Raw genomic sequence first — 16,116 nt, forward strand, 5'->3', positions numbered from 1 at the left:
CCTTTAATTATTAATTGCATAAAACTAAATAAGGGACAGTTATATAAAAATATAACATTTGACCCCCCCAAAAAATTATATGTGAATATTTACGATATCCATGTGCCTATAAATAGGAATATCGCTCTACGCAGTCCAAAAGAGGACCTTAATCCCCTGCTGGCAATTAATTGTTTATTATTATGTAACATGGTGTTGAAGGTAATTTATTTATGGAGGCCAGGAGCTGATTATAATGTCACTTACTATTACTTGGATAGCAAGATGAAAGACAAAACCAAATATGAACATTAAAAGGTAGCAAAATATTTGAGCATTGTTTCACATTTAACATGACATTGAAAAAAACAAACAAACAAACAAACTAAATAAAAAGCTTTCCTATCCTCTCAGGAGTGAGTTTCAGCTATTCCAGCGTATTCATAGTTCCAAGAACTAGGAAAACTTACTACAGGAACAGTTTTTTAACACATTAGGCTGTTTTTATTCTGTTCAGTGATCACTCTTAGTAACTGTCATGTTTATTTTTTATTTTTTTAACGAGTCCTCTGTTTGGATCTGTGTTATGTGTATGATGCCATCCCCGGTTTTATACTGAAGAGCTCCCTTTGGGTATAAACAAAGTCAACTTTGCCTTGTATGAAATGCTGTGATAATAAATCTTGTCATTATAAGATTAAGCCAAGATAGTCTATCACAGCTGACTGACACTGGCTTGTTTGGTAGGACACCAAACTACAACTCATACTCACTCCTATGGACAAAGTACTCTTTAATGAATCTAACATGGCAGCTTTTTTGGAGACCACGCTGGGCACCGAGCGACTATGACCAAATCCAAGACTGGTCTGCACCCAATTTACCCACCAGGATGAAGGATAAATCCAAAGGGAATTATCATTAAGTTCTCTTGTAAAGTTTACATAGTTTAAGTTTATTTTGTTTTGTTTTTTATTTAAACGTCAACCTATATCCCATTACCCCCAAACTTTTGTGTGATATGCGAGTTAGTAACAGTCAACTATGACTTCTTGACCATCGTCTTGGTCCTTGTCTCCAATAGTGGCCCCTGTTTTTAGGATGTCCTGCAAAAGAGACTGGAAGGAGTTTTGAATGTGATCACTGCTCTGGCTCAGAAGAACTCGACGGTCATCTAAATCCAGTGATGCCAACATCTCGCAAACCTCTACGAGACCACCCTCATTTCCTTCGTTCTTCAGAAGCTTCCTGATCTCTTTCCCCCATTCCTGTTCTAGCAGTTCACAGGACATCAAGACACCAGCTGAGCAGCATTTGTCCCTTATTGTAATCAGGAGTTCACAAGCTTTCAGGGCAACTGGACGGTCGCAATCCAGCAGACTTCTCAGCAACACAGAAAATACGCCTTGATTCACTAAAGAACTCAATGGTGAGTCTACAATGGAATCCCCAGCTTGCGTATGGCCATTAGCGTAGTACCTCCTGTGTTCCGAAAACGCATCATCCAACAGAATCTCCACCAATTTCAATGTGTTCATCTTCACCTCCCAGTCCAGATCCAAGCTGCCTCGAGAAAGGACGACTCTAATGGACTCAAGGAGGATCGAGGGGTTTGTCAAAGGAGTGGAGGAGTACGTATCCAACCAGGCAATAAAGAACCGAACCACAGCCCGCCTGGCAAAGCCCTCAGTATCCTCACGAAGAATGTCCAACAGGTGTCCCACAGTGTCAGCCTGGAAATACAGTAGATTTAAAAGGGATTAGTGACTGAAGCAGAATCCATGCATAGGGTAGAAAAAGACCCAATTATCCAGTGATGCCAACATCTCGCACACCTCGCGCAACATATATATGATGTCTCAAAAATGTCATCTTGAGAGATTGTCAAGTGAGCCAAGAAGATTTCCATTATTAGGAATTCAGTGGTTAACTTATTCAACACAAATCAGTTTCGCACGAGGCGTTTCATTTCCTTTCTAATTAAGCTTAAGCATTTTGCTGCCTAAATAATCTTACGCATTCTGCAGGTAAAATAAGAAAGTACAGGAAAAAACGATTGGATACGAGGAACATCAGGCTAAGGAACTACTGTAATGTGCCACAATTTGGTTCACCTTCTGCTGTCTAGACTTATTTAGTATCCGGAGAAAGTAACGTTGAGATAATAGAAAATGTATTCAATAAGACTGAGATTTCCAATTATTTAGGAAATTTATTGAAAAATTATTATTCTTTTTAAACTTTAATTTTCATAAATAGGGTAGTACATTCAGGACTTGTCACTAGTTTGTCAGAGAGTCTTTTCCAATAAATGTTAACAACTTCTTTAAATTTGCCAACCTGCAATTCAGTTCCCTGCTCCCAGCTGGGTCCAAGACTACGTGCCAGAGCTGAGATGGCACTGGCTCTCACGTAGCTCTCCGGATCTTGCAGCGCCTCCCGTAGGAGTGGGGAGGTACAGTGCTCGTTCAGCAAAGCCTCCTCAGCTGATTTCAGGGACGGGATGCAGAGTAACTGTCCCAAAAACTCTACGGTGGAGTCTCTCATTTCCCAGCGTGGATCACAGGCACGCTTCTTCACTGCCATTAGTAGTTCTAAATGCAAATTTAAATGCATTTCAATATTATGAGACCATGATTCTAAAAGTGAAGCAAGCATACATATATACCACTAGAGCAGGGGTGGCCAAGTCCGGTCCTCGAGAGCCGTTATCCGCTCTGTTTTCCATATCTCCCTCCACCAACACACCTGAATCAAATCATCGGGATTGGTATCAAGCTTCTGGACAGCTTGCTGATGAGTTGATTATTTGATTCAGGTGTGTTGGTGGAGGGAGATATGGAAAACAGACCGGATTATGGCTCTCGAGGACTGGAGTTGGCCACCCCTGCACTAGAGTTTCATCTTTTAAATTGTATCAAAAATTAATAATTATTTAAGGACTATATTTTATCGGGTTAGGGTTCAAGTTAACATTAACCCTAACCCAAGAAGCATTTAAAATCAGTTTTTATGGTCAAACTATGGATAACGTTACCATTGCTTACAATAATATGAAATGCTTTGTACAATTGGAATAACAGTTATCTTATTTTTAACCAACACGTATTATGTTACTAAATGGACTTCCCAGTGGCCGAATGGTTAACACGTCAGCCTCACACTTCTGGAATCGTGGGTTCGATCCAGGGTTAGTTCTCACTGTGTGGAGTTAGCATGTTCTCCCCTGGCTTGCGTGGGTTTTCTCAGAGTACACCAGTTTCCTCCCACATCCCAAAAAACATGCATGTAGGCTGGTGGAAAACTTTAAATTGCCTCTAGGTATGAGTGTAACCATGAATAGTCGTCCGTCTCCTTGTGCCCTGTGATTGGCTGGCCACCAATTCAGGGTGTTCCCTGCCTGGTGCCAAAGTCAGCTGGGATAGGCTCCAGCACCCCCCTACGACCATTGTGAGGATAAGTGGTACAGAAAATTAATGAATAAATGACCAATATGTTACTAAATCGTATGAGCCCAGAATGCGTAGAGAAACAAACATTTTTTGAAGTAGTTTAAGAACTTTGACTATAGAAAGTAGGGGGTGTGGATGAATGCTAAACACTACCTTCTCTGAGTTGCTGTGGAATGGATGACTGGTCTGTACAAACACTCAACCACTGTATTAAGGCCTTGTAGGACTTTTGCAGTACCTAAACACACACACAAGGTACTTTAAATAATGAACATGAAAAGGCCCAGAATATAAAAAAATACTTACAGTCGGGTCTGAATCTGGGTTATTCATATTTTGGATCAGGACATCACAGACCTCTTTTATTGTGTTGGTTGCCCCTGAAACACAAACAAAATGTGTATATATTTCATTACTTTATGGTTGCTTTTAAACCCCCTGCAAAGTGAATTCAGATAGTCATTCCTAGCTTCATACATGTTTCAAGTTAATTGCAGATAAATGTATGTATATATATATAAACCGATTTTCACATTTCAACTTTCTTTATTATTAAGCTGAGGTTAAAAATCCTTTGAATTCTTATTGTATCCTACTTTAGTAATAGGGAATTTTGTTCGTCGATCACCTGGAGTGCCGCTAAGGGAAAACAACATCTCCAAAGCGCATTTCTGGACTTTTCTACTGCTGACAATGCACTTGAAGTTCTCTTTCTTGAAACCACTGAGCAAAGTTGGGGATGTAGCACCACTGCATATCCTTAGCAATGTCACCACAGAGAGGACAATCATCGTTGGGGGGCACGGGAGGACATCAGCAGGCTAATGGAGAGAGGAGGTCATATTCATTTTAGTCTATTTGGATTAATGAAGTCGACATGTAAGTGGGAGAACGTGCTAACTAGTCTTCCACCAATATAATGTGTTTATTTTCAAATGTTCTGTCAAGAACTAATGCCCTTATGATGATTTGAAACAATAGGTACCACATAATGGATACAAAATCTATTACCAAAAAATGAAACCCAGTGTAGACAATTAAAGTCATCGAAACACGTCTTACCATAAATACAAGCTGGGGGGTGCTTCTCAGACAAACACAAATCATGGAGATGAATTTGCTTTTATTCTTTAGCTGCGCTGCCATCATCACATGATGGTTGTCTGGCACTGTAGGTGTAAATATTTTTAGAAAGCAATTGTCATTTTGGTCCGATGTGCACGTCATACCTGCTTCTAGCAAGAGATGTTCAGTGAGCAAATGTAGGGGCAGCAGGAGGATTCTCACTGCCTGGCTTGTGTAGACGGAGTCACGTACATGACTTCGGTTGAGAAACGCAGCCGCAGCATGGACGAGGTCGGCGAGATTGTTGTTTTTGAACATGGGTGACAGAAGACGGCTGGTGACATCGTGACTGTCAGGGCTGATGACAAACATGAGTCGGACCGGCACATAGATCTTTTACATAGATTAAACAGATTGATAGTCTACCTGTATCCGGCCATGATGACATCCATAAGAGGCAGTGTGAGCTTACTGTATCCCGCCTCAACCAGCACTTCCAAGGAGGCAGCAACCGCCTTGAGCAGCTGGTCCTGCAGAGGATGGTGGGCCTGAGCCAAGATCAGGGCTAGCAGCTTGAGGATCTGTAGGCTACCATCTACAAGCGCACCTTCTTTGGGTACCATTGACTCCTTTATGTGGTTAGACAATTGCAGGACAACAGTGCTGTACTCTGCACTGATATTGGAACTTGCATGCGCTTCTTCTTCTGGTTGAATTGAGAGCAGGATGTGGGCCAGCAATTGGTTAGCGGCAGAAGAAACAAACATGCTTGTATCTACTTGAAGCTGCAGGAGTGTCTTGATGAAACCTAGCCAGAAATACAGTAAAGGCAGAATTAGGATAACAAATTACAGCGTTGCCTGAGATACAGGTTATCCAAGATAATAGCTGTTGTTTGGCCTATTTTTATGCTTTGACTTTCAGCACACAAAAAATGAAAATACAACAAATGAACTCAACTCACTTCCAAACAAGCACGCATTTGGCAGCTAAAAAGCATTTCGTTTTTTTACAGCAAAAATAAAGATGAAAAACAGAGATCAAGTTTACTGTAAAATTAAATATAGAAGTCAAGATTTGATGAATATAAAAGAAAAGGGTTAGTAAATAAACATTTGGTACTGTACTTCAAATAACGATTACGTTCGATAATTTTAGACTCTGAGCAACGGATATTTGAACACAAACAGCCAGCAAGCACAATAAGTCTGGTCCACAAACATAGATGCCCTGTACAAAAGGGGCCAGAGCCGCCTCTACCTACTGAGGAGTCTACGGTCCTTTGGAGTGTGCAGGACACTGCTGAGGACTTTCTACGACACTGTGGTGGCATCTACAGTGTTTTATGCAGTGCTTTATTGGGGATGCGGGAGCACGGAGAGGGACAGGAACAGGCTGAGTAAGCTGGTCAGGAGGGCCAGCTCTGTTCTGGGCTGTCCTTTGGACTCTGTGGAGGAAGTGGGAGAGCGGAGGATGCTGACCAGGATGATGTCCATCATGGACAGCACCTCCCACCCCCTGCATGAGTCTGTGGAGTCCCTCCGAAGCTCCTTTAGCAATAGACTGCGGCACCCTCATTGCAGGAAGGAGCGCTTCCGCAGATCCTTCCTCCCATCAGCTGTCAGGCTCTTTAACAAAAAAATGGCTGTGTTAAGACCTACCGTATGTATGTATATATGTGCTAAGCAACACGCTTATTTAATTATATATTTATTCATGTATTTATTTCTTGACCTACTTATTACCTATCTATTTATGTCTAAAATGCCTTTCCTATTCCTGCATCCTCACCCTCTTGCCACTGGAACAACGAAATTTCCCAAATACGGGATGAATAAAGTTATCCAATCCAATCCAAGTCTGTAGGGAATATACAACAAAAATACTCGCAGAATGTAAAGCACATTGCAGAAAGAGTTTTCTCGGCTGGCTGAAATGGATTGGTTGAATTCCAATGGAATTCCAATTCATTTCATCTGGAAAGATGATTTGACATAGAGTGTGATGAGTTACAAGAAATTCTTTATTACGGCAATTAAAGAGGGCAGACCTGACTGCACGAAGAAACTCAGTGCCTTTGGGTGTACCAGCATTCTATTAAGGCCATGAATCCAGCCAATTCGAATGCAGGGGTCATCCCAGAGTTTAGCGTCCTTCCAGCGTTGAACGCTAAAGATGACCTCTATAGCCAAGTGCTCCTATTAGGAAAAGCAAAACAAAGGGTAATGAATTTTCCCTAATTCCACACTGACTCATTTGGGACAATAGTTTTGAGGGTTCTTTTTCCCCCAAAACATTTGTTTTACACTTTTATAAGTTATATAAGTTCTCCCCATTCCTGCGCTCACCTTGATAAGTCAGTGTTCTTCTATGTTCCTTGGGAAGTTTGAAACTCATTCATTCATCTTCTTTACCGCACATCCTCGTAAGGGTTACGGGGATTGCTGGAGCCTATCCCAGCTGATTTTGGGCAAAAGGCAGACTACACCCTAGACTGGTCGCCAGTCAGCCACAGGGCACACAGAGAAACAAATGATCATCCGCACTCACAATCACACCACCACCAATGGGTCAGGTAAGTGCACCTCCACACCATCAAACTAAAATATAAATTTTGAATTTTGTTTTTCAGCACTTGGGACATGTGCAATTGCCATACGTTCCTTTCATCGGTAAATCCGTTTTATTCATTGATTCTATGTGTCAACATTCTGTTTCTGCTATACCTGCAAGGCTGTGAAACCATCTTTAGTGGCTGCGATCAGCCCGCTGAGTTTGAGAGCGAAGGAGAGGATACTGGGATCAGATGTAGGGTTGGAGGCCATGGCAGAGATGAGGTCAAGCAGACATGGGCAACTCTTCGCAAGTGATACACCTTCAATGAGAGACAGTGTGAAGTTTATCTAGGAAAGGTATAAGCAGTGGTGTAATGTATGTTTTTCATTAGCATTACAGCATACGGAGGGATAGAGGGATAACAAAACTAGGCAGTTAACAAAATATTGAATTGGTCGTTTAAATTGGCAGTGGCTCCTTAGCCGGTAACTGGTCAAATAGTCCCAGGGGCTATTTAGCCGGTAACCGGTCAAATACCCTATATGGCCCCATATGGCTATTTAGCCGGTAAGAATTCTGTGTGGGGTAAATAGTAAGAAACTACGGCTACGGAGCCACTGCCTAAATAATAGTCATTAAATCCCTATTAACCTAATGTTAAAATCTATCAATTGGCAATAACACATCAAATTTCAATAAGATTGGTTGAATGGTTTAGAAAATCCCCTACTCACTCAATGTTAAATAATAGGTTACCGGCTAAATAGCCCCTGGGACTATTTGACCGGTTACCGGATATGGAGCCACTGCCGTTTAAATTCTCAATGAAGTTTAAAGTAATATTTTCCTCTTCAAAATAGATAAGTCGATGATATCCATCAACATCTGTTGAGATTCTCATTTTTTTTGGCTTCAGTGACCCTCAATAGGAAGAGACTGTTCCTAGGGCTTAATTAATTATCCTGCTGACAACTCAGCAGCTACCAATGACGGCGATAGACGTCCAATCAGTTGTCATTGATAGTGTAGTGGTACTTTCCAGATCATTTAGTGAGGATTAATTCCTCAGTTATAGAACTACCGTAGTAAAGTTCATAACATTTAAAGGGCGACTATTTGACCCTAGAACATGCTATTTACTTCTGAGGAAACTGCTAACCTTTGAAGTATAATGTCTTGGAAATAGTGGGTGTTCATTTTAGTCTTCGTGAGAGGAAACTAGGAACACTCACCAGCTTCGGAAAGTTCAGTGAGCCGATCCAGTAGTTTCTCCAGGCTAGTATCATCAGGCAGAGGTTTGCTGGAGTCCGCTAGAACCGTGCATACACCGGGCAGCAGTGTTCCAATCTCATTATCCATGGTTGTTTGTGAATGCTGTCAGCAGACAGCGGATTTACGACGTACCAGGTTATTTTCAATACAGAATATTGATTAATTTATTTTTAAAATTTTAAAATAGATGCTATGCCTTTCGGCGACAATGTTGTTGATCTCTCATAATCTCGCGGGAAATCGTTTCGTACGACCGGTACACAGCTCCCCTTTTCTTGCTTCCGCGAGTGGTCATATAACAGTATTCACTAAGCTACAACAATACGGATGAGAATCAGCTATTTGGAAACTGCCCTCCAATTGTTTTACAACTTTGTTGCGTTTCACCTAAACATCCGGGTCTGGGAACTGTTTCCTGTGCCACAGTTCCGTTCACGTCGTCCATTTTTGCAAAAACCGCACATGGTGTCCGCCGGTCGAAGCCCATCAGTCTGCCGTTTTTCTGTGCAGTAACTTCGCGGTCACGATAAAGCCCACCTCGCCAAACTTATTAAATGCAAGAAACGGTGGATATGATGGACGATCCCGAGTACGAGGAAGAGGAGCCCTCTTTTAGCGACCCGGATGACTTCGAGGATGACGTCGACGACGAGGGTGAGCGGAGCCAGGAAACTCCCCTGCTTTACGGCCTAGTACTGCTTTTCTAGCCGTACTGTCAGGTGGCGTAACCGGCCTATTCTACAAAATAGCATCCCCCTTGTAACAGTTGGAACATAATTTCACGACTATTTTGCCAAAATGTTAAACAAACATTATTATGTGGAAATTATGGCCAGGTAACATAAAGAAAGATATTAAGCAGTCGTTTGTGCCTCATTTTAACCAGCAGCTGTCCGACTACACTTGAAATATTTTCCATCGAAGTTTTCTTTAAAATAGATGTATTAAAATCTCATCATACTATGAACTAAAGCAAGCTTTAACAGACGCACACATTAAAATTCTTCCATGTTCTTCTTAATTGAAAAAAAAAACACTCAATATTTTATTTTGCATTAATTGGCGTGCCCACAAAAATAAATAAATCGTGAAAAATCCACAAACCTTTGGTCCCCAGACACAATGTCATTTCAAACTGATCAAGCTCACCCTGTTATTCAAAAGACCTGTAGGCCAAGAATACACCAGAATTGCAAGTTAAGTCGCATTCTGCCTGAGCTTTGGAGTAATGAAAGAGAGCAAAAAACATCCTCAAGCCATCAAGACTTGTTAACTTAATAAAAACAGCGATGATTACCTTAGCTCCTCCGTAACATGAAAAAAGTGTCAGTTTAATACTTTTATTCATCACTTTAACGTAACCGGGCGCAAATGATTACCTTCAAACTAGGAAAGTCTCTAGGGCCATCTCATATCATCATAGTGGGTTACAGAACGAGCACAAAATCAATTTAGCTGGGAATTAATCCCACATTGGGGAAAATTAGATGAGGTGAATTACTAAACGGCTACGCAGGACTTGACAGTACATACTGTATTTTGGTAATATCTGTTATAAATGTAATAGGAATTCCGATGATTTACGTGCCTTTTACAAAGTGGTGTTGAGAAATTCTCAATGCATTCTTCTCTTCCCATCAGAACTTCTTGAAGACATCTTGGGGGAGAAACCACAGGAGGCTGATGGCATCGACTCTATGGTGGTGGTGGACAACGTGCCACAGGTTGGTCCGGAACGATTGGAAAAACTGAAGAACGTTATCCACAAGATCTTTTCCAAGTTTGGAAAGATAACCACTGAGGTCTACCCAGATACCGATGGCACAACCAAAGGGTACCAAGACTTATTTTCTTATTTTACTTTATAAAAAGATGTATGGGGAAACTTTTTTTTTCTTTTTCTCAGGTACATCTTTTTGGAGTACGCTTCGCCCAACCAGGCTCTGGAGGCGGTGAAAAATGCAGATGGATACAAACTGGACAAACAGCATACATTTAGGGTCAACCTCTTCACTGACTTTGACAAGTACGGAGTCAGTTCCATGGAAATATATGGCAGTTAAGTTGATTAGTTAAGGAAGCAATCACTTTTTTATTTTTTTAAGGTACATGAACATCAGTGATGAGTGGGAAACTCCCGAGAAGCAGCCCTTCAAAGACTTTGTAAGTGTGGTGGTTTATTACTACTGTACATATGGACAAAGTAAAATATTTACTGCCTCAAGTTTACAGTTCGTGTTAACTCAGCATTTTTAACTGTATTCAGGGTAACATGCGACACTGGATCGAGGACGCCGACTGTCGCGACCAGTACAGTGTCATCTACGAAGGTGGTGAGAGGACAGTCATTTTCTCCAACGACGCCAAGGATCCGGTCATTTCTGAAGAGAGGGCGGTGAGTGATTAGATATTACCACATAGACAATATATTTAAACAAACAAGAGCGTATGCCGTTGTGTTTAACCATCCCTTTTGTGTTTTGATTCAGCGCTGGACAGAGACGTATGTGCGTTGGTCCCCCAAAGGCACTTACCTGGCCACCTTCCACCAACGGGGCATAGCTTTGTGGGGCGGTGAGAAGTTCAAGCAGATTCAAAGATTCAGTCATCAAGGGGTGTCTCTTATCGACTTCTCACCCTGTGAGAGGTAACTAATAGTACTACTCTGTTGAATGTCCTCAAGTAGTTTTTCGAAGACTATTATTCTTGAAAACAGCATCTCTCTTTCTTGGACTTTTTGACGATTGGTGTGTCTGATATCGTGCAGGTACGTGGTGACTTTCAGTCCGCTGATTGACACCAAAGAGGACCCGCAGGCTATCATCATCTGGGACATTCTGACTGGTCAGAAGAAGAGAGGTTTCCACTGCGAGAGCGCCGCACACTGGCCTATATTCAAGTGAGAATTTTGTCTACACCATGTTCAATCTGATTAATTTCCTGTACAATTTCAATATCTTTGTTTGATTTCAGATGGAGCCACGATGGAAAGTTCTTTGCCCGGATGACACAAGACACACTGAGCATCTATGAAACACCAGTAAGATTGTAACATTTTTATTCGGCCTTTTAAAGTGTTGAATTAGTCCCTCTAAAACTCATTGTGCTGCTTTCAGTCTATGGGCCTGCTTGACAAGAAGAGTCTAAAGATCAGTGGAATCAAGTGAGGATCATTCCACACCCAATTATTGGTTTTACGCTTTTTTTGTGTCTGTGCTCATAATGTTGTTTGTTTGGGTTCTAAGGGACTTCTCGTGGTCACCGGGCGACAACATCATTGCGTTCTGGGTGCCAGAGGACAAGGACATCCCGGCCAGGGTGGCCCTGATGCAGCTGCCCTCCCGCCAGGAAATCCGTGTTCGCAACCTCTTCAATGTGGTGGACTGCAAGCTCCATTGGCAGAGGAATGGAGACTATCTCTGTGTGAAAGTAGACAGGACGCCAAAGGGGACGCAGGTGTGTGCCACAATAAGGTTAACAAAACACATATGGGATGATATGGTAAAATGTTAATGAAATACTGATCTCTTATATTAAGGGTGTGGTCACCAACTTTGAAATCTTCCGCATGAGAGAGAAACAGGTCCCTGTTGATGTGGTGGAGATGAAGGGTAAGCGTACCTGGACACATTGAAGGTAACAATAAAAAACAAAGGCCATGTAGTTAGGTTGGCTGTTTCTTGAACAGAGAGCATCATTGCATTTGCCTGGGAGCCCAACGGCAGTAAGTTTGCTGTCCTGCAAGGGGAAACCCCTAGGATCAGTGCCTCCTTCTACCACGTCAAAAACAACGGCAAGATCGAGATGATAAGTACGTTGATCATACAGTCAGGAAAAGGAGCTCTTTACATTTCAAACACCCTCCAAGATGGCATTAAGTTGACTTTTTTTGGACACTGCAGAGATGTTTGACAAGCAGCAGGCAAACAGCATCTTCTGGAGCCCTCAGGGACAGTTCTTGGTTCTGGCTGGACTCAGGAGGTGAGTTGTTGAGTTGGTTTGTTTGTGTTTGAAAATGCCTCTAATGATAAACTAAACTTTTTTGACACCTTGAACTATATCTTAATATTTCCCGATATTACCCACTGGAATAGTCTCTTCTAAACCTTTTACACCTAGTACAATCTTATGAAATGCTTAGCTCATACCTATGTGAATAATCTAATAACCATAAACCACTATGCGTTAAATTATTTGGTGGAAATTGGAACCCTTGACAGATTGTATTAATGTACTTATTACATAGTTGTCTTCATCTCTTAGATGGACTGTTTTGTAAGGCAGTTCTACTTTTTAGTAAGATATACATTGCATCTTGTTGTCTTCTAAGTATGAAAAGATCACTTACTATGGACATGCTTGATTTAAATGTTATTCTTTTTTTTTTTCTTCCTGGTTCATGCTTATTACTAAGCGAGTCTGCAGGAATGATCACCACAAAACCTGTGATCTAGCAAGAAATCTGGTGCAAAAGTAGCTTTGTATAATTTAAAAAGCCACACAACAAAACCATACAACCCTGAGGGACAATGGCAAAAGACAACTGTATTGTAGTAGTATAAAAGTTCTACCTTTCAACTGTTCTACAAGATTAAATGCAAATTCATTGTCCATTCAATCAGTTATATGTAACTTAACTTACTTGCCAAAATATGGTCTTAGTGTTTGAAGAGATTAAACCAGTGTAACAATAGTTTGAAGATTTAATCTAGTAATTCTTCCCCTACCACTAGAGGGAGTCTACGTGCCACTTGTACTGATAGAAAAAAACTTGCTTCTTACATTTTTGCCACCACCAAATCTTTTTGGAATCGATTAAGCTATTAATTAACTTAATATCCCACAGTTTTCTTCACTTGTATAAATTTGGGTAACAGTGACTGAATTGTAGTTGTTACTTCATTTGCTTGTACAAATTTATGCTTATGTACTATCTCTTATATACATAGATTATTGCAAGCCGCCAAAATTGAGTTGGACCATTCACTTGACCTATCCCAGAGTTCATTTAATAGACCTATTCAAAAGATAGCTTGTTATAAATGTGTCCCTGTGGAATAACACCAACTGTGCAAGTAGCACTCTTGAGCAAAAACTTTAAATGTCTATATATGCCAGTATACTGATAACTTCCCAATGTTTGAATATGGAGTCATGCTTTTCCTTTTTCTGTACCGTGTGTAGTATGAATGGCGCGCTCGCCTTTGTGGATACTTCGGACTGCACCTTGATGAATATAGCAGAGCATTACACGGCCTCCGATGTGGAGTGGGACCCTACCGGACGCTATGTGGTCACTTCAGTCTCCTGCTGGAGCCACAAAGTACAGTGACACCTTCTGATCTTGGAACTTATTTTTTTCCTTATTTTAACCCTTTATTTTTCGCTCCTTTTCTTTACAGGTGGACAATGCTTATTGGCTATGGACATTCCAGGGTCGCCTTCTTCAAAAGAACAACAACGACCGCTTCTGCCAGTTGTTGTGGAGACCCCGACCGAATAGCCTCCTCAGTGCAGATGAGATCAAGGTAGGATTTTCACCTACAATGTGATTTTTTTTTTTGTGTGCATTTTATTTGATATAAAATTATAGCATGTTCAATTTGATTGATGTTTTTTTTTCAAACAACACAAACTTTTAGATCTAAAAACAGTAAAAAAAAAATATTCGCATCAATCTTTTAATTTAATGAAACGTAAAATAGGAAACACAATGTATAGGAAAAATTACACAATTATTGGCACAATTAAATAGACTTTGACTTGTATAAAAGCTGCACTGCAACGCCATTTTTCAAGTTTACTCTTATCTTTTTCAACTCTTTGATTTTATTAGAAATAAATTCCATTGTTTGTTTTTTTGTCTTTTGATTTAGATAATCAAGAAGGATCTGAAGAAATATTCCAAGATCTTTGAGCAGAAAGATCGTCTGAGCCAGTCCAAGGCTTCTAAGGTTGGATTTTTTTCATTTGCTCTCAGTCCTTCTCAACACTCAAGCGTAACAAGAATTTCATATCGTTTAGTTCGTGACCCTTCAACACATGTTGACGTGCATTTGTGAATAGGAACTGGTGGACAAACGTAGGGCCATGATGGACGACTACCGCCAATACAGGGAGCAGGCACTACAGGTCTACGCAGAGCAGAAAGACGCCCGCGTGGAACTCCGAGGAGGTGTGGCTGATGTCCAATTTTATTTTTGTTCAATTTCTATGTTGCCCTCTAATGCTCAGTTGTCATATGCCTACTCATGTATTCCTACTAGGGGTGGACACCGATGAGCCAGACAGCAATGTGGACGACTGGGAGGAGGAGACAATTGAATTTTTTATCAATGAAGAAATCATTCCTATCGGAGATCTGTAGTCCCTTACGCAGGTGATGCACTGAAAGGTTGATTTACTAGCATCCCAAATAGCAGTTTGCCTGCACTGCCTCATAAGTGCAAAGGCGTGAAAGTGGTGCAGCCCACCCTATTCATGTTGTCATGCGATATCTCAGTTTGACTGAATTTGTCCCTCCCAAACATTGACAGTGACAACTTGTCTAGCGCATTAGTGATTCCCAGTAGTGTTAATGGGATTTCAACTCTTAGCAAACAAACCATACTTAAGGATTTCATTTCAAATATTGTATTTATACAGTCATTTTTCATCTTTCTTTCACAGTCCATCCGTGTTTTTGTGGAAGAGAAAAAACGTTATTGACTGAAGGAGGACGACCACGCAGTGAATTTTGGGGCTCAACTTGAAAGGCCTCAACATTCACCACTAGTGACATCATCAGAACACGCCTGGCATTTCAACAGCCACATTGAGAACTCGTCAACCATACCAGTTTTTTTGTCCTTTTGGAACTTAATATCTACTAACCGCGCCCCCTGTTGTTTAATTGGAGTCTGTTGTGGTTCCTAGCCCGGCCTCTCTCATCATGCTGCCTTGTTGTGGGTGTGCAGCGCTGAGTGCCATAGCAGTGGGGTGTGAAGGTGCTAAACTTGTAGCCTTGTTAGTAAATGTGCTGATGTGGCGCTATCGTGGCCTCTTTCCTCCTCCTTTCAGACTGGCCTTTCACACAGGGAGGGGGTGCGCAGTGGGAATAAATTTAAATAAATCGTTAGACCTGCTTTGTTTGAGTCTTATTACATTTGCTCATTCATCATTTGTCTACATTATCTGATTTTATCACTACTCTGCATACTAGTGTACTGCTGTTTATTACTAGTGATTAAAATCGGTAAATCAATTACTTAGTATATTTTTATGGTACCCGGACATTTCGTCGACGGACAATTCGTCGCGAGACAGTTCGCCTAACCTTAACCATTATTAAAGAAGACAAAGGAAATTCACATTCTTTATTAAAGAAAATAAAACAGCAAAAACTCGCTCGACAACACAAAACATAGGAACCGTTTCGTGTGTTTAGAGACGAGCACATTTAGTACTTGCACACGCCCAAATGTTAATGTGTTTGTGTTGTTGAGCGAGTTTTTGCTGTTTTATTTTCTTTGATAAAGAATATGTGAATTTCCTTTGTCTTCTTTTTAATAAAATAATTTCATTTCTTGCCTTTTATTTTAAAAACAATCGTTCGCGATTCCGGCGACAAATTGTCCATTGACGAGATGTCCGGCGACAATATGTCTGTTCGACGAACTGTCCGGCAACGAAGCGTCCGGCGACAAGGTGTCGGTTGACGAAATGTCTGGTCACGGTTTTTATATATTATATAAATATTACACAATTATTGGCACAATTAAATAGACTGACTTGTATAAAAGCAAAGCTATTT

General features: G+C 40.9%; 2 protein-coding genes across 3 annotated transcripts; one reads left to right on the top strand and one right to left on the bottom strand.

Annotated features, from left to right (window-relative positions):
- Window positions 1-286: 286 nt before the first annotated feature.
- On the bottom strand, window positions 287-8,992 carry brat1 (BRCA1-associated ATM activator 1). Of its 2 annotated transcripts, XM_077605430.1 has the most exons (11): window positions 8,285-8,991; window positions 7,223-7,371; window positions 6,547-6,694; window positions 4,923-5,304; window positions 4,661-4,854; window positions 4,494-4,600; window positions 4,060-4,252; window positions 3,738-3,811; window positions 3,585-3,669; window positions 2,320-2,573; window positions 287-1,712 (listed from the first exon to the last, which is right to left on the bottom strand). In XM_077605430.1, exons 1-11 carry the CDS (start codon window positions 8,409-8,411, stop codon window positions 1,008-1,010), a joined length of 2,418 nt encoding a protein of 805 aa, XP_077461556.1. In that variant the 5' UTR covers window positions 8,412-8,991; the 3' UTR covers window positions 287-1,007. The 2 variants fall into 2 exon arrangements, with proteins under 2 accessions (XP_077461556.1, XP_077461555.1); XM_077605429.1 differs by having other exon boundaries at window positions 4,494-4,854; window positions 8,285-8,992.
- On the top strand, window positions 8,598-15,448 carry eif3ba (eukaryotic translation initiation factor 3, subunit Ba). Its single transcript, XM_077605431.1, has 19 exons — window positions 8,598-8,978; window positions 9,966-10,158; window positions 10,231-10,350; window positions 10,430-10,487; window positions 10,591-10,719; window positions 10,814-10,971; window positions 11,092-11,223; window positions 11,298-11,364; window positions 11,441-11,487; window positions 11,570-11,780; window positions 11,863-11,935; window positions 12,013-12,135; window positions 12,227-12,305; window positions 13,509-13,647; window positions 13,727-13,852; window positions 14,201-14,278; window positions 14,391-14,499; window positions 14,591-14,703; window positions 14,994-15,448. The coding sequence occupies exons 1-18, from the start codon at window positions 8,879-8,881 to the stop codon at window positions 14,689-14,691; spliced, it is 2,043 nt and encodes a 680-aa protein (XP_077461557.1). The 5' UTR covers window positions 8,598-8,878; the 3' UTR covers window positions 14,692-14,703; window positions 14,994-15,448.
- The last annotated feature ends 668 nt before the right edge of the window (window positions 15,449-16,116 follow it).

The sequence above is a fragment of the Stigmatopora argus genome, chromosome 7 (assembly GCF_051989625.1).
Source record: "Stigmatopora argus isolate UIUO_Sarg chromosome 7, RoL_Sarg_1.0, whole genome shotgun sequence".
NCBI lineage: Eukaryota > Metazoa > Chordata > Actinopteri > Syngnathiformes > Syngnathidae > Stigmatopora > Stigmatopora argus.